This window comes from Camarhynchus parvulus, chromosome 7 (assembly GCF_901933205.1).
Source record: "Camarhynchus parvulus chromosome 7, STF_HiC, whole genome shotgun sequence".
NCBI classification, from domain to species: domain Eukaryota; kingdom Metazoa; phylum Chordata; class Aves; order Passeriformes; family Thraupidae; genus Camarhynchus; species Camarhynchus parvulus.
This window is the reverse complement of record NC_044577.1, coordinates 4,741,678-4,760,532: the sequence shown is the minus strand read 5'-3', so window position 1 is coordinate 4,760,532 and position 18,855 is coordinate 4,741,678. Positions and strand designations below refer to the sequence as shown.

Below are 18,855 nucleotides of genomic sequence, written 5' to 3'. Positions count from 1 at the left end.
CTGATTAGCAATTCAAGCACTGTAACTACTGCAGAGAAGCAGCTGTCAAAAATGGAGTTTGTGAGCCTGGCACGGACATTTTCAATATCTTGACAAAGTGTTTGCAACCCTCAATGACAATGTTTTTTTTTCAGGTTTATTATTCATAGCTTGTAAAGGAAAAACGGAACCCAGTGTGTGAGCGTAGTTTCTTTTTTATTTGATTACTAGAAGTCTTAAATTTTTCAGTATTGCTATGAGAATTGGACAAGAAAGCTATGCTATATTGCTGACCTCTGAAGCTGCAACTTATAGGATCATAATATCTAAGACATTTTAAAAAGGTGTTTGGTTTTCTACTCAGCCAAGCCAACTCTCTGTTTTTCAGGGTTGATTTTTTGAAGTAAGTTCTGAATGGTGTGCATAGCAGCATGTAGGGACTTCACATTTATAGCATAACTTTTTGATGGGAGCTGAAAAGGAGGGAGCTGGTCTCTAAACTTGAAAAATAATTGGAGTAAACACTTCAAGAATAACAACTCAGTAATGGAGTGTCTGAGATGAGAAATGGAAAGCAGTTTGTCAAAAATAAAATGCTAGCAAAATGCCAGTGGTTGTGCCAGGGTTACCCACTGTCTTTCCCTCTGTGACCCTCAGGATGAAGGCCCATCTATCAGCACCCATAGGCTGGCACTCACAATGCTGATCAAAATTGTGAAGTCCTTGGGCTGTGCCTATGGTTGTGGAGAAGGACACCGAGGGCTCTCTGGAGACCGCCTGAGACTCCAGGTATTTCGGGAGAATGTAAGAGAATTAAAGCTCATTAAAGTGTCCCCCCTTGTACTGCTGAGATGGCTGCCTGCCCCCTCTGTAGCTTTCCCTGTATTGACAGTAAATGTGTTGCTTTTTGCCCCAGCTCACAGACTGTGTTGCAGCCCAGCCGTAGCAGATTTTCAGCTGTAGCGTTGCCTTCCGGTCCCTGGGGCTTTCTAAGGGCACTCCTGGGGCCCAGGGTGCTTCTGGCCACCCCAGTAGATGGGTTGGGACAATGCATGGGAGCAAATTCCATGTGTGAGCTGGTGTTAGTAGTTTTTCACAGGACAGTACCCCAAAAGAGTATGCTACTTACAAGAGGTGCAGCTATCTTGGGTTGCCTGTGTAATCCAAAAGTCTGAGGTGTAAGTACGCCCACTTTTGCTAGTGGTGATTACGACTGGTTGCTGCTGGGCTGCTCCATCAGCTCCTGATGGTTGGAGTGCACTGTATTTGCACTGTACTTGTTCTGTTGTTCTGCAAGGAAGTAAAAGACTCACTTGTGCCCTTTTGATGGATATGGTGGGTTATCACTGTTGATTTCTAACATTTTTTAGTTCTGCCCCAGTTAGGAGATTGGAAAGTGCCCAGAATGTAGCCCAGACATCAGCTTTAATCCAGAAGAGTTTGTCTCCTTGAGATCAGTCCAGCTCCCTGTTAAATGGGAGCCTTTCAAAGGCCTTCTCAGTGTGTGCCTCTTCCTCACCTTGTGTGCTTGCAGAAGGGGGCATTTTCCATGACTATAATGAAAGTTTACTAATCCCATGTGGTGTGAACCACATTCTTCTCCATGGCTTTGGTTAGCTTGAGCTGTGCCAACAGAGCTATAATTAGGTTCTGGGCTCTGAGGTTGATTTCTCAGAGATGGATTGGCTGCTCTGTGTCCTTGCAGTGTTCTTGTGTTAGCTAGATTTCCAGGTGCTGCAGGAGTGCACACAGTTGGACAAGATGGGGTGAGAGAGTCCCAGTGGTAGCAGTAGAAAGGCTCTGCACAGAGCACTGGTTGAACAGGTTCCATATTCATCACCATGTCAGTTAGATTTTTCCGTTGGAGCTGAGCTATTTAGACCTATGCATAACATCAAGTATAAATAAATAAGTCTCTTGGAACCAAGATTCTTATCAGGCCCATTGAATTGAGGAAAACATTTCTCTACATGTGTAAGTCTGCTGCATTTTCTGTGTGTTTGTCTGGCCAAACTGCTTTGCATGCAGCATCTGTGTTGACTGTGTGGACGATCATGTCTGAGTTTACTGGAAAGTTAAGCACCCTATTGTAGAAAACAGGAGAGTTCATGTTTCCTGTAGAGATGATATTTTAGATTCATTTAACTCCAGGCTTCATGGGGTCCCAGTAGGATGGCTAGTTTTGTGATAAGAAGTTGACAATTACAGTTTTTAAGTAAAAAGTTAGTGTTCTGTATGATGTAAATTGGGTATAGGGGCATTCAATAGGTTGGGTCTCAGCTGGAGGGTGAAAATCAGATGCCTGAGGTTAAAAACCTGTTCCACCAAGGCACTGAGCACTGACAGAGGTGGTGCATTCCCAGTTCATTTACATCCAGTGAGATTTTACTTTGCGGTTGGGCACAGGAAGAGAGGACAGGAGATACAGCTAGTAGTGGCTTTATCACCACCTCAAACTCTCTTTGGTGCTGAATTTCTTGTTGGCTCCAGAGGTGAACCTGTCCTGTTATGGGACCATTCAGAGACAGCTAAGTGCAAAATTACCTTGCTCTTGCTAGCAAAACTTGAGCATGTACTTTGATGTGATATGATTTTATGGGCACTGTTGCAGGCCCAGAACTGCCTGACCAAGCTGTACAAACTGGACAAGATGCAATTCCGGCAGACCGTGAGAGATTACGTGAACAAGGATTCTCTCAATAATGTGGTGGATTTCCTGCATGCTTTACTGGGGTTCTGCATGGAGCCAGTCACTGATAGTAAGTACTCCTGGCATCAGTCACTTGTGTGTCTTAAACTGTGCCATCAGAAAGAAACCACATTCGTGTCCTTCACAAACTACAAAATGTGATTTGCTGTTCTCACAATATATGAACTGAATCCTTAGGCAGTGGGGGTCAAGGGAGTTGGACCTCTTTGGATCTGACCACCCAGTGACCTTGCCTCAAGATCTTGTAGCACACAGTGCGCCTGAAATTGAAGGGCTCCCTTTGATTCATCCTGTCTCTTCTTCATGGCTCTTCACAGAAGAGATTTTCATTAAACCGTGCCTCGGGCAGGAGGTTTTCTGCTTCATGACATGACAAGGCACCAGGTGGAATGGCCAGTTTAATACACAGTTTATTCTGAATGGAGGTATAATTGAGCTTTAAAACCCTCAGAGCTTAGAAGGCAGCACAGTAAGCAGCAAGAGCTGCTCGAATGAATGAGAATATGGACACACAGATGCATATGCCTGTGGTTACATCTGCATGTGTGTACATAGGGGGGTTTGAGGATTTTTTTTTAAATTAGGAAAATTATGTTCTGTATTAGAACAATCAAACATTTATGCTTGGTCACTGCATGAAACAACATTTAAGAGTGGTTGTTTATAGAGTAGGAATAGCTCCTCTGAAACACTCAGAGTCTGACTAATTTATTAGCCTGTCTTTGATGCCAGGAATTCCAGAGAAAGCATCAAAGAACGTTATAGAGCCAGATTTCATGAGGAAGAGTCCCATGTGACATTTCCCTAAGTATTCATCAATTATTGACTGGCTTATTCTTTGAAACATGACAGCTTATGCAGCTCTTGAGAGTATTTTCTCTCAAATCAGGAAAATGGGATATTTTTTGTAATTCATGTAAATATGTAATTATTTTTTGAGTCTTTCTGAAAACTTGGTGTTGTTGTGCACCTTCCAAGAAAAGCATTCCTATAGTTCAGAAGATTTTTGTTTCATGGGTGTTGTCACTTTGCTGCTTAATCAAACACCTCTTATCCCTTAGAATGGTAACTAGAAAAACTGAAGTTATTGTTCAAATTTTAAGACTTATTCTGCACTTCTTTATATGAGAGGTGTGGATGGTGCAAAGCTAGAGTTGTCCTGATATTTTCAATCCTTTTTCATAATACATCTATTTCTGGGAAATACTTCCATATTTATCATTCATTTTACCCTTTGTTTCTGCTATATTTCTTGTGGGGTGGGACTGAGAGAACTGAGCATAGGATATTAGGTGGGAACTTGTCTCGTATATCAGAATCATAATCCCTTTAAATGTGTCTTTAAGCCCTCTCTTTTAAACTGTTCCCAACAAGATGGCTTGCTTACACTTGAATTTTACAGATAAGGCTGGATTTGGGAATAACTTCACCACAGTGGACAACAAGTCTACAGCCCAGAGTGTGGAAGGTATTATTGTGAGTGCCATGTTCAAGTCATTGATCACTCGCTGTGCATCCACCACGCACGAGCTCCACAGCCCAGAAAACCTGGTAAGCCCTTGATACCAAGTTAAAGTGATTCTCTCCCTGTACTGGGCACTAGTGAAGTGGCATCTCAGAATCTGGGGACACTCAGAAGTTTTTTCCCTAAAAAATGTAAAGGTGGCTGGGAAAGAGTCTGGAGCACATCTCTTACAAAGAACAGCTGGGGGAAACAGAGTTGCTTAGCTGGAGAAAAGGAGGCTCAGGGGAGAGCTTCTTGCTCTCTACAGCTTCCTGACAGGTTGTATCAAGGTGTGGGTCAGTCTCTTATCACAGGTAAAAGTGACAGGAAAAAGGAAATGGTCTCAAGGTGCATCAGAGGAGGTTTACATTAGATATCAGGAAAAAATTTCTTCACTGAAATGGGAGGTCAGGTATTTTAACAGGCTGCTCAGGGAAGTGGTGGAATTGATGCCTTGTAAAGGCTGACCTAGAGCAGAGGCTGGGCAGAGTTAAAGAATAAAGCAGGGATTTATTAAAAGGTTTCAGTGGATCCACCGTGGGCAGCACAAGAGCCCAGCCAGGGCTGCACCCAAGATGAACCCAGAATGGTCACAAATGGACAGCTGGTCACAGGGCCTCTCACTTTTATAAGTTCTGGTTCATTTGCACATTGGAGTTAATTGTCCAGTTACAACTTTAGGTTATGGAGTCCTATCCTGCTTGTTTTTCTCTTTTCAGTCCACATTGTTTATGCTCTTGGGCCTGAGATTTGCATCATTTGCCCTTGGTCCCCCGCTACAGAAGGAATTGTTTTGTCTAGCCACTCTGTGAAGAGAGCTCACCTTCCTCTAAAATGAAAAATATAAAAGCTAAAACCAGAGGCATCAAAATCACTATCCCTGAAGGGATTTAAAAGATATGAATGTGAATGTGGAAGCAGGGATGTGGTTTTTTGGTGGACTTGACGGTGCTGTGTTAGTGGTTGGATTCAAGGATCTCAGTGGTCATTTCCAACCTCAGTTATTCTATGCTTTTAAGACCATAGCTGCAATGAATCACCTTTCAGCAAAGTCAGAGGCAGTTCACTTGGTTAACCATGTGGCCCTCTGGTGCCAGACTATGTGAATTACTGAACAGCAACTTGGTTATCTTCCCAAGGTTTAGACAAACATTCCATTTACTGAACACAAGGAGGAAAGTGTTGCTTTTTGCTATGTATGTGCTGTCTTCCCAGAGCAGTCAGTAGACTGGATGACATGAGTGCTCTTCTCCCAGACTGGTATACTCTAGCAGTTTGTCTCAGGCCACCTGCTTTATTATCAAAAATTAGGATTTTTCATGGGAGCACACAGGAAATATTCTTGTATTCCATCATTAAAGCAGAACTGTAAAGACACTGAAGTCCAGCTAAAGGGGCAGTAGTGCTCTGTGAGGTGAAGGGAGTAGGAGAAGGAAAACCACATTAATGCCTTGTAGCAAAAGCACATTAATGCCTTAAACCAGCATTGTACTCTACCTATGTCCAAATCCTCTAGTTCTTATGGCTATTTCTCCTTTGGAATGTTTGTCATAATAGATTATTTGGTGGCATACAGAAAAACATGCCCCATTATTGGACCTAGATTAGGAGCACCAAGCGTAAATTTTTCTTACAAATCATGTTTCTTTCTAGAGCCTATTTTAGTGTGAAAGGTGAAACTTATCCCTAAGGGTAACACTGTTAATTGTGCCTGTATGGAGAATACAGCATGTAGAGCATGTGTACAGATTTGTTGTTGTTTTGTCATTGCTTAAAGTCAATCTTGTGGCCTGTATCTTACTTTAAAAAAAAACTTAATCAGGATACAGGTGCAATTATAAGCATGTTGGGTTTTGGGTTTTTTTGGTTGTTCTCCTTTGTTCTTTGCTGAGAATTTTCAGAATAATCCAAGGTCTTTCAGGAAAGCTCACAGATCAAAATCAAGCCCTGTAAAACTGTGCCCTCCATCCCCTTGCCCTCAGATACAGAGGTGATTTGCACATCACAGATGCGTATGAACGTTCAGAACTAAAAAGGGCCTTGAGTGTAGGAGGGAGGTTGGGAAATGAGTGAGTCATTCCTCTCTCTTAATGTGATGTGAAGCTCTAAAATAATGAAAAAAAAATCCCAAGATACCCACTAGTTCTGATAAAAACATGCAGTTGTTTGCCCTCTACATCCTCTCACATACACCTGAGGTATTTTGTGCCTTTTAAGTTTGTGGTCTAGGTGAATGGTATAAAGCAAACTTTAAGTTTGTAGCTCCCTCATTTCACAGATTTCCTTTTAGCCTCTGATACCTCTCCATCTGCAGTATCCCAATGCAGAAAATGTTCTTCTGAGTGCACTATGAATTTCCAGCCAAAAACCACAAACCATACACCTGAAGAGTAGATCACATAAGAGCCAGAAGAGAAGCAATGGCTTGGTGAAGTACCTCAGAAAGTACTGACTCTCACTGCTTCTTTAGAAACTGCAGACTGAATTTGTTTTGTTTTTTTCCATGGTGTTTTGCTGCTCAGGGCTTGTACTGTGATATCCGACAGCTGGTGCAGTTTATCAAGGAAGCTCATGGGAATGTTTTTAGGAGAGTGGCACTCAGTGCCCTCTTGGACAGTGCTGAAAAGTTAATACCAGGAAAAAGGACAGAGGAAACAGAGCAAGAGCCAAAACCTTCTGGGAGCAAAAGGTGGGTATCAGGAGGTAGAAGGTAAATGTCTGACTTGCATATGACTCTATGGCTATCTGTGCCAAACACAAATATAGGAAGTCCCAGGGGATTGTTTTATATTTATAGCATGTCAGTTCTTGATGTACAGACTTTTGCTGTGGCAGCAGCCTCCTTTAAAATTTAATGATCTGAGAGTGCAACAAATTTGCAGAGAAAATCATTGTCAGTCTCATATAAGAGGCATAGGAGAACAGGAAAACACTGGGATAAGGAGAGGTTAAGAGAACTAAGAGGCATAGTGTCACTCTCTAAACACTCAGTGGATGTACTTTTTAATATGCAGATCCTTTGGGATGTGTACCTGTTTTTCTGACAGGCAAACCCCGGTATGCAAAACAAGTCCCAGAAGAAATCTAATATGGACGTGCTTCTTTATCAGAAAGACATTTCCTCTGGTGCTTTGAGGAATTTGTCTTATTAAAATGTTGGGAAGAAGGATTGAGAGAGCTGAAAAAGTCCTGAAAACCTTGGCTTTGCTACTGGGAGCTGATGCCTTTTTTTGAGAATAATATGTGAGTTGCTAAGGAGAGGATACCGCTCTAAAGCTACTTTGCAGGTTTCCATATGCAGTTCTATGTGATGAGCATGAGATGGGCTTTGGCTGATGATTTATCTTGTCTTATCTTGTGTAGATCTTATCTTTATCTTCTCTTGCGTAGATCTGAGGCAGGAAGTGTCATCATTGACAAAGGGCAGGCCTCAGCTGCCCCTGATGAGTGCCGGAGTTACGTCTCAAGCCGCCCCATGCAGACTCCAGAGCAGTAAGTAAATATGTAAATATTGAATTGTTCAATGTGTTCGTGCCAGCAGCTCCCTCCTGGGGTTGGGGCAAATGGGCAGGACAGCAGACTTACCTGTTTGGGTGGAACAACAAACTGTTGAGTGGCTACATAGGAGCTTCTGCAACCAACTGGGTAATGCCTGTTTTCAGTGCTGCAAACTGCACCCATCCTGGTTTTGGTAGGGAAACAACAGAGGTTTGCAAATGACAGTGCAGGAGATGTGTCAGTATTGTCTACCATGCTACCATAGCATGTTAATTCCTCAGAGATTTAACCACAGCTGTTCTCCAAGCTTTGTTTGTACTCCCAGGTGATGTGTTTATTAATTTTCAGCTTCCAAGTTGTTGCTAAGACTCGTTAATGCTTCTGTGAGAGCCTGTCCATTCCTGACCTGCCCTGGGGCTCTGAAGATTGCTGTAGTTCCCTTTTCAGCTCAGGGAATCAACCTGCTGTTGGCATTGTACAACTGAAATCTATGTCCAAAGAATTCTGCCATTTACTATTGAATTAAAATTAGACAATACTCTTTTAAGAATTTTAGAAAATTATACACATGGCCACTGGCCCCTAAGTAATTTTTGGGCAAGCCATTTAACTCTTCTGAATGTGTCTGTCTTGTTAAAGAGCTTTGAGATGCACTGCATGAAGACATTGCTTGCACAAGGGCCCAGAGCTCTACATCACGCCTTCTCCTGCCTTAATTGAGGCTGCAGTGTCTCACTGTTGCTGAGACAGCAAGGATAACACAAAGCCTTTTACTGCTCTGCAGAATTGTAGCAAATTGTTCCTCTCTGAGCCCTGCCATAGCTATGGGACATCTCAAAAATATCGTAAAAAATGTTGTCCCAATTCCAGTTCTAGATGAGCAGGTTCACAAATGGCTGTCATCATGTCCTAAAGGTTTCTGGTACAAATGCTTGTAGAAATTACTAATGTGGTCTTATAAGTGTAGTTCATTGTGACATAAAGAAGGTGGTTTCATGTGTAGAAACTAAAAATTGGAATGACCTGTTCAATGGATGTTATGAATGGACAGGAGAGCGTAAACAATTCCTGCCTTTGACTCAGATTTCTGGCAGTACCTCTTTTTAGGGGCAGCCTGCACCCCAGATTGCTCTCACTCCTCAGGTTCTTAATAACAGCCAATTAGGTCTATTACAAAATGCATTATTTGTTTAATGGACACAAGTTTAACTGTCATAAGACTTTAACAGATTACTTACCACACAGGATAAACCAAAGAAACGACTAGTAGATGAACAATTGGTGCACTAAAATAATAAGGTACCTATATGACAGCTAGAGAAGAAATAGTTTAAATTTGGATTCAGTGTATCTTACCATCAGTTTCTGGTGGGGCATACATAAAAAATCTTTTGCTCTCAATTTTGGAGAAGTACCCACCAAGATGCATCCAAGCTTGGGGAAGGAGCCCTACAGGTTTCCAGGGAGTGTGTAGGAGACTTCTGCCTCCATGACAATTTGTGTAGCTTTTATGGCTGTAAAGTGTCTCTCAGTTAATGATTGCTCGCTTATCTCTTTACATCTCACTCTCAAGGTCAGGGATGTTCATTGTCAGCTGGGGCTCTGATAATAACCAGAGTTAACTCCCTTTTGGGCATCTGTCTGGCCTGGGTTATCTCACCTGTGTGTACCATGTGTCTGATGGACAGAGCAGATAAGCTGTCTGTGGTAGAGGGGGGATGATGTTCTGCCACAGTGGGCAAGTGCCTAAGGGCAGAAAAGGTGGTTATTTTGTGTCCTGAACAGCATTGAGTGTGTTGTCAAGCTTATGTCCCACTACGAGCAGTATATTTGGAATTCAAAATGAAACAACCTCAAGCAATAGAGAGGTTAGAAGGGGGCTGCAGAAATGAGGTTTCCCTGAGCATCCAAACTTCACTGTAATGCAGTTCATGCTTTGCATCCCTTCTGTTCCAGTGATGAGCAAATCCAAGGGGCCAATCTGGGACGCAAGGACTTCTGGAGGAAGATGTTTAAGTCACAAAGTGCAGCCAGTGACACCAGTAGTCAGTCTGAGCAGGACACATCCGAGTGCACCACGGCTCACTCTGGAACCACCACAGACAGGCGCTCCCGCTCTCGCTCCCGACGAATCTCCCTCCGAAAGAAACTCAAACTTCCCATAGGTAAATGTATGTCTCTTTCTATTCTATACACCTATTGCATGTGCAGAGAAACTCAGCTAGACATAGCTGGCTTAAGAAATCCTGCAGCACAGTTCCTTATTGTCTGTATGTTCTCCCAAAAGAAGCTGTGATTTGCTGCTCGCTCCATTTTGCAGATGTGGAAGTGAGGCAAAGGGAAATGTAAGCAATTTGCCAAAGATATCAGGGGATATTTTTGTCAAAATAGATTAGTGAAACTTTTTCTCCAATGTAGTAGGCTGGTACTGTAATCTCACAGGCACTGTTCCTGTCTGTGGAAGAGAAATATTCCAAATTAACATTTGTTTGACAGAGAATATATCCGTTACCAATCCCAGGACCTGGCCTTGCATGGTAGTTAATACATGTTACATGAAAATGTTGCTTTATGCTTGTCTCTCATTTTCCCATGCCTTAGTGTGGCCACTGTGGAGTAATAGATTATCCTAGGAAGAGTGCTTAGATTTGTACTGAGTGGCTCATTCTGTGACAGGGAACTGGCTGAAGCGTTCGTCCCTCTCTGGCCTGGCTGATGGAGTGGAAGATCTCCTGGATATCAGCTCTGTCGACCGTCTCTCCTTCATCAGGCAGAGCTCCAAGGTAAATGTGTCAGGCTGGATTACAGAGAGCTTAAAATGGCAGGATCTGGCTGGTTTTAGCTGCACATGGGAACATTTTTATTCAATATGGACTTTGCAGCTAACAAGACTGTCAGAGAACTCTCCAGAGAAGAGGCATGGGAATTTGACACTGGACTTCTGTACCTCAAGGTGAAGACTAGGTCAAACTTAGATTGCTCTGGTGCACTCAGAGGAAAGTGCAGGCTCTGTCAACACACTGAAGCTTTAATTTTTGGTCACACTTCTCCTTCCTTCTTTGTCCTTCCACAGCCTCTCAAGAAAGACCAATCCTTTAAGCAGAAAGCTTAAAAGATGAAGTGCTTCAGCGTATGTAAATCCGTGCCCACACCCAGCTGTGTTACTCTGGTGACCCTCACAGCCCCTCTGTAGATGTTTGTGTCCAACCAATGAGTGTCTAACCAAGCTCCCCAGGCTGACCAGCCCCTCTGTCCCTGCACAGGTGAAGTTTACCAGCGCAGTGAAGCTGTCAGAAGGAGGGGGGCCAGGAGGAGGCCTGGACAACGGGCGAGATGAAGAGGAGAATTTCTTCAAGCGTCTTGGTAAATGGCGCACCTGCCGAAGACACCCATCCAAGCTCCATCACACAGAAGAAAAAGATGGTTAGAAATCAGGGTTCTCGTCTCCTTTTTGCTTTCTTTTTATCATTTTTAAAAAATATATTTCTTTCTGTATTTTACCCCTTTCCCTTTTTTCCTGCTTTCTCCATGGTTTTTGTCTCCATTGTAGCCTTCTCCAATTTTTTAGTCTTTGTAACTGTTTTCTTTCCCTTCCTTCTTGCTTTTGTTTTGATTTAGAAAAAAGCTGTGGTAAATTTTTTTTTTTCTAGAAAAAATCAGACTATCCAAATAAATTATACAATACAACATTTGGGCTTTTAAAATCAAATCAAATTTGGTCAATACACTTGAAAAATTAATACTTGCTTCAAAGCACTTATTCAGTTCAAAATTAGGTGTGTAACTCTTCCGTTGTCCAATACAACAATTCCATCCGTTTTTTTGTTTAGTTTTGTTTTTTCAATTTGTAACTATTTGACAGTTTTAGCAAATATCAGCACAGAAATGGAAAACCCTACACAAACCTTGTTGTAATTATCTCTTTTCTTCTGTGTTTGCATGTCTAGTCTCTGCATACCATTCGTTAGGGATGCTGTCCCTTTTTCTTAGCACACAACATAAGAATAAAAACACTCCTTTTCTGTTCCACAGAAATGTATTTAATTGTTATGTATTTTCAAAGTCAGCAATGTCTGAAAAGTGCTTTTATGAATAATACAAGGTCATGGTATAATCTGTTTTAAGATATCATGCAGTCATTGACTTGCTCATGTTGTCAGCTCAAAGCACATCCTTCTTGTCAAGGGGGATAACCTTGTCTCTTGAAGTTCTGTTACTTTTTTTTAAGGCAACACAACTGGATTCCCAAAAACACGCAAAAAGGAGTCAATTTTATTTTTTAGCATGATTTCTGTAGTTTTAGAATATGCTACATTTTCTGGCATTATGTTTGATTTTCTTCTGACATTACACTTTGACATTGCATTGTGTGTATTTTGCCATCACCTGTCTCAGGCTGCAGCGTAATGCATTTAAGGCATTTTTAAGACAAGTGATAATTGCAAAATATAAGCATATCTTGTCACTGTAAACTGGTCATTATCTGCCACTGGTGAATGGCGGTGCCTTTCAGTTAGCTCCTAGATGAAAAGTATTGTTCCTTTGTGAGAATGCATCAATTCAGCACCTTGTTATAGTCTGGTAGCATTCCCCAGCAATGGAAGAAATTAGTTTCTTCATCCCCTGCTTTGTGCTGAAGTAGGTGTGAAATACTTCCACTATATTTTAAAAATGGTTAGAAATGGCTAAGGGGCAGTGAGAACTTTGCAGAACTTTACACACTGCCACAGCTGTTTCTGCAGTGTGCCTGTGAGATGACCTTCATATTTTGCTGTAGAAAATTATTTTTTTTAATCTTGCTAATACAAGAGTAATAAAAGTTTATGAGGCGAAGTGTGACAGTTAAGGAAGCTGTATCACTGTATCTACAAGGGTCTCTGATACTCAATAAAACCATGTAGCTTTAGCAAACTTTAGCAAAATTAGTTTATCTTCCCTCTGTATGTCACTGTGCTTGCATGTGCACAGTGATATCAGTGTGAGGTTGTTCATGGTGGGACAGTTTTTAACCCAGTAGAATTCTACAGCAGCAGTACAATGAGCCTTCAATTTTTCCAGTGCTTCCCTGTCTTCCACACAGACCGATTTTTCTGTCCTTAACAAAGAGAGAATAAAAGCCTTTTAATGGCAGATGGGTGTACTGTTAAATCCCTCAAGATCTGATCATAGGCATTATACTGGAACCTCTCTCTGCCTTCTCATTTCTGTCATTCATGCTGTTATGCTATTACTTTGCTCTTGTTTTTTCCACGTGGTGTTTCCTCCTGTGTTTTTGGGTTTTTTAACAGTAGACCAAATTTAAGAGGCAATGGATAAAGGAGAAATAAATTACATTAGAAATTATAAAAGGTAGAACAATTTGTGGCATCATTTATGAACTGTAATCTTCACTGTGATTTATCATGTAGACCACTGGAAATTGTGTGTTATAGATGTATGTAAGCATACATACGTGTGTGTATCTGTATGTGTGCATATGTATACATATATCTACACATATATATTTACACATTCATGTGTAAAAATATTTATTTTAAAGTAAATAAATATTTACCTATGCCTCTTTTTACCTATGCTGAGAGCACATAGACATGTATAGAGTTACAATGCTTTTATGTGAGACCCATAATGTTGCTTTGGGCACTTACTGAAGATGCTGTGAGTGACCACAGAACTTGTCAGGGTGTTCAAGGCACAGCAGGTCAAGCTTGCTCTGAAGGATGAGCTCATGGTCACAGAGGGAGCAGCTGTGAAGCAGGAGCTTGTGTGTACCAGGAAATGGTCTCCGATGTTTGGGTGAGGTCTTCTGCAGGCCTGAGTCACGTGAATTAGGTCAGGGAGGGCTGCCCTGATCACAGCAAGGCTACTCCAGGATGAGCATGACAAGGGACAGCCACCAGCTGCCTCTGAAGAATTGTCTTGTAAAGCCTCAACAAAATGCAAGATATGCCACTGAGCTCAGAGGGACAAAAGCTCTGCTGGCTCTTTATAGTGTGGGTTAGGGACATGCCTTAGGCAAGTTTCTGTTCTTTATCTCATACAGTCACAGCCTTAACAGGGCCCTGAACAGGGAACATTTGTTTGTACCTCAAATGAATTTGTGTTATGACAGTCATAGTAGGGAGGCTCAGATAAGATATAAGAGCTATAAGGAAACAGGAGGACTTGGAAGGATGTTTGTGACTGCTTGCACGTGTAAGTGTTCTACGTGTTCTTTCCACTTGGTTTGATCCATTTCAATGGAATATTTTCCCAACATAGGAACATTTTGTTTGCTGGTAACTAAGTACAGCTCCACTGGAGAAATAAAAAAGACAAGGAATTTGTGAGGAAGTCTCTTGAAATTTGATATACCTCTGTCTTCAAGGGAAGAGTGAAGATCTACATTGTCATTTTCTGTTGTGACTTTTTTTGTGGTGCATAAATGCTTTGCAATTAATTCTAGGAAGTGAGTTTCAGCCATTCTTCTTTCCTGAAGTAGACAAAAAGTTGTGTAGAGCTGATGTTTTTACTCTTGTCTGTCAAATAATCTATATTTAAAACCAATTTTGAATTGTCTACTCTGTCTTCTTTAGTGCTCTATCCTTCAGTGTTCTGTAAATTTTGTACTTTCAGATGTAAACAGGGAGAGTATTATGGGCAAAGACAAAAACCCCAGAAACTGACTGTCCTTTTTTTGACCAAACACTTTGGCCTTCAAACAGCTTTCCTTGTTTCTAATCTGTCTTTCTATCATTCTCTCAACTCTATAATTACCAACTGCATAATGATTTTCTGCACTAGAAGTGCTAATTTGGATTAGTTGATTTAGGATGTGAACTCTATATATAGAATTTAAAATTGTCCCCAAGGTGGGATGCCAGTCTTCATTTTTGAACTGAACTCTTTTCCATCCCAAAGCATACAAGACCCTTCAAAGGAGAGAGGCTGGAATGATGATATCTAGGAATTGAGGCCACTCTCACTTTTCTCTTCACTCTTGTTGTAATTGCAGATGTTTGCCTGAAAAACGTGGTTGATTTCCACATAGACTACACATTCACTACTGATTTTTCTGTCCTTGTAGATTATATATTACTAAATTGATCCATGAGGAAGAAGGGTTATGCATGCTTCACTTTAAACTTAAAGGCAGTAGAGAAGTAAGGTAGGAGATGATTAAGGAAAAAAAAGACTGTAAGCAAGTTAGTCTGTGTTAAAGAGGTGGGAAGGGAAGACAACATTCTAGTTCACCTGTGTTGGAGTAGGTCCTGGACTTCCACACTGAGTATGGTGTGACTGTTCTGGGCAGATATCAGTATGACCAATGCCAGAATCTGACTAGTTGTGTGTCTATTTCATGGAAGTCAAGAAGGTTGTAAAAATGAACCTGTTATCTTCAAGATAGCGCAAGGAGAAAAGGGATTTACACTAAGGCTGTACTCATCGAGATTTTTGTTCCCCATTTTTTACTGGTGAGAGACTGTGTTCCCTTCTCTCTACCCCTCCCTGCATCCCCTCTGTACTCTCTACCTCTTTAGGTTGCCATAGCTTTGATGATCACTTGACCTCCAAACAAGAAGGGGGAAAATCCAAGAACGTTGTGAACCTGGGAGCGATCCGCCAAGGCATGAAGCGCTTTCAGTTTCTGCTGAACTGCTGTGAACCAGGCACCATCCCCGATGCCTCCATCCTGGCAGCAGCCCTGGACCTTGTAAGTGATGATTGCTCTGTTGTTTCCTGCTGAGAGCATGTGCATATGTGGTGGTCCACTCTCATTCACTAATGCTCTTCGTGCCCCACAGACAGAGTGTAAAGCATCACAGCAATGCCAGCTGCTGCTGCTGGTGTTAGCTGGAGCTTTAGCATCTGTGAGTGGACAAGTTTGCAGACAAAATTGATATTCTTTTATTACATGGCTCCCCATAACTGCATTATTGCCAGTGCAAAGCTTGTATTGTCGTCTCAGTACTTCTCTCACAGACTCTCTGTTTCTGCTCCTAGTGTCAATCTACTGAATAAGGATTGAAGATTGGATAACTGCTTAGAGAGATGCAGGAATTCCACTCTCGAGTTCTGACAGTTATAAGTACATTAGGCAACACTGAGCTGTTAGTCACTAGCGCCAGTCAGTGCAAAAAAATTATATCAGAGTGTACGTGCTTTTAAATGTGGATATTGCTGATTTGCCTGTGCAAATCAAAGAAGTGACACAATTAAATCCTTTCTTCCTGATATTCTATATCTCCTTCCTTCTTATCCTTGCAGTTGTGTTTTTTAACAATCCCTCCCATTTCTAAAGCTGTGGCCTTCACCCTGTGATTCACGAGCCACTGGGGCTCTGTGAGGTGTTTATGTGACAAGCAAGGAGTGTGACAAATACAGCTGTGAAAAACCAGCCAAATATTAGCAATTTCTCTGCATGCTGCTTTTCTCCTTCCTTCTGTGTTTGGCTGTGTGCAAGCTGAAAAAAGATTATAAGATTAAAATCCACATGCTCTCTATCCCTTTTCTTCCCACGCCCTGCCTCTCACCTGTGTGACTGCTGTGCCATTTGTGCTCAAATTCAGTTTTTTTGCTCGCTGCTGGAGGTCTCAGGCTCATGGACTCTGCCTTCCTGCTAGTGCTGTGCCCTGACCTTTGCTGCATTGCCTGCTCCATGGCTGGAGGGATGTTATGCTCTGTGCACCTCTCCTCTGGATCTTCACCTTGACCTTGCACCCTTGGTCTGCAGATCCAAGCATGCCTGCATTAGTGTTGGTCTGGAGTTGCTGTTGCTGTCAGTTCCCATCCAGCTCTGCTCTTTGGAGTGCTCCTCACCCATCTTCCAACAGACACAGGTTCCATTCACTGTTCCCCACACCTCCTGCCAGCGATTGTTTTCCCTGGATGGAAGCTGTGGATGCAGCGGCTGACAGAGTGCCCTTCCAGGTGGCTCTTACCAGTCAGGGTTGCTGTGAGCTCACAAGGTGGCTTGCTGAGTGTGGGACACCCAACTTCAGGCTTCAAGGCTTCCAGGCTGCCACCCTGTTCCAAATTCTAAACTAACACAGTAAGGTGTGAGGTGCATGGGCAGGAAAGAGCTCATTCCCAGCAAGTTTGTCAGCAGGAGCCTTCTGAAGATGCACTACTCTGTGTTCTGATAAATCAGATGGTAAAATGGGGTTTGGCAGTTATGTCCCTATTGCCTGTAAATGTCTTACTTAATTTTTAAATTTCCCAAATGCCTAAGCACAGACCAGCTTACTCTGTGCCCATGCATGAAGTCAGCTGGAAACTGCCAGTCAGAGTGAGCTGTTTGAAGATGTCTGACTTCCAGAGCTGACTTCTACAAACTAAAATGTAGCTGTCTCTCCATTCCACTGAGTGGTGCAGAAAATGTTGGTATTAGAATTTCTAAGAGGTCTTCAGCTAAAGATGAAGGAAGCCTTGCTCTAATTATAGCCTTGGGAGACTCCAAGTACCTGTTCAGTTGGCATTTTGTCTACAAAATATGGGAGACATATAGAACTTAGGCAGTCACATGCAGTGTATATTTTAAAAGGTGACAGCCTGTCATCTCACTGTATTGGTTAATGGCAAGGGAAAATTCCCATGCTATATGTCAGCAGAGTACACCCAAAATGAAGTATTCTGGGTGTTTTAACTTCTCTTTTCAGGCTTTTGAAGTAATAGTTTGAATCAGGTCTGATGCAAATGAAAAGCTTCTTAAGTCATTTTATCCAGCCTAGTTGCTGAGGCAACCTTTAAAAAATGAAAGGCAAACAGTTCCAGTTTCAGTTCTCCCATAGTTTTTCTGAGCATGCTTTTTCATGCAGGTTTGCAAAATTCTATTCTTACAACAGCTTTGAAATCTTTCATCAACCTGGATGTTTGTACTCATTTGCCACACTGATTTTAAAGAAATTAGAGCAGTGAAACAAATGAGGCATCCTTATGGAGCTGATGATTTATTTGTATTAAAAAGAATGTTGCCTTAGGTTTAGTGACTATGCAGTTAATGTATTTTCCTAGAAGCAGCATCCATACTTGACTAAATTTTTAAAATCACAATCAGTATATGGATGTGCAAACATTCAGTGGTAATTGATAAATTGCAGACAGCTTCATCTCTATGTCCCCGGCTTAAATCTAGACTTTGCAATAGTGAAATTGATTTACTTTGGGATATTTTAGTCTATGCTTAAGTTCATGTTGAGGTTCCAATAAACTGCTGTCCAGGATTGTGTTACTGTGTTACCTGAAGTATCCTAATTAGACTGCTGTAAATGACCAGCTTTTCTGTGAGCAGTATAACAGTGTGTGACACCTGCCAGCATTACATTTCTCCAATGAGATGGGTGAGCTCATTTGTAGTGACATGTAAATCTTTTATCCATGTTGAAATGTAATAGTTGTTTTCTGGTAGGATTGTGTTTGAGATGAACTCTGAAGTACTGGGACAGCAGAAGCAAAGTCTAAACTGCAAGAATACTTTTCAATATCCTGGCTCCATGTTACCCTGGGTCTTAGGCAAACTGGATTGTTCCCATATCCCTGTTTCCATGGCAGAAATATTTCTCTGTAGAAGTGCTTATGCTTGGGAAGGAAGTCAGAGATTGCTACAAACAGGTCCCAGAGTAAAAGACTGGGAACAAAACCAAAGAACTGTGTCATGGATTGTACTTGACCATTTTGTAGATATAACCAGAGAGGTCTGAACTAATTGAAACAGGCAAATCTCCAAGTCACTGATTAATAATTTACTTGCAACCTGTCTTCATGTCCCTGCTAAGACAACTTTCACGTCAGACTCACTTTTGCTTAGACAAAGCAGAGCTATCTAGTCAGCACCTTTTGAGAGTACTCAAATTTATCTTGGCATCTGTTAAAAGTAGGTTATTGGTATTACATGCCCTTTTTTTCTGTCTTGAAGAGAGGCAAAAATTCATTTTTGCTTCAAGTGTCGTGTGAACTTTAAGAAGGGACTCCAGGAGAATTACCACTGATTGATTAGTGCCATAAAAGTCATTGTTCATGACAACAAAACTGGGCATAAGTAGTCTGTAGTGATAAAGCTGCAGAATCAGGTTTACATGACCAATAATGTGACTCTGTGAAATTCCAAATCCACTCTGTGTTTGGTTCCTTCCACCCAGGTCATTTGCTCTTTAGAACAAATCAGGTTATCTGTTGAAAAAATTCA

The 18,855-nt window shown here is 41.6% G+C and overlaps 1 protein-coding gene across 1 annotated transcript in view; it reads left to right on the top strand.

The window, feature by feature from the left end:
- Nucleotides 1-18,855, top strand: part of UNC80 (unc-80 homolog, NALCN channel complex subunit) — a 124,882-nt gene that overhangs the window by 28,587 nt on the left and 77,440 nt on the right. Inside the window, exons 14-22 of the mRNA XM_030951955.1 lie at nt 637-783; nt 2,591-2,738; nt 4,092-4,240; nt 6,716-6,882; nt 7,584-7,685; nt 9,648-9,856; nt 10,368-10,474; nt 10,955-11,054; nt 15,212-15,384. Of these exons, the coding sequence (XP_030807815.1) occupies nt 637-783; nt 2,591-2,738; nt 4,092-4,240; nt 6,716-6,882; nt 7,584-7,685; nt 9,648-9,856; nt 10,368-10,474; nt 10,955-11,054; nt 15,212-15,384 (1,302 nt within the window). The remainder of the gene's footprint in view (nt 1-636; nt 784-2,590; nt 2,739-4,091; nt 4,241-6,715; nt 6,883-7,583; nt 7,686-9,647; nt 9,857-10,367; nt 10,475-10,954; nt 11,055-15,211; nt 15,385-18,855) is intronic.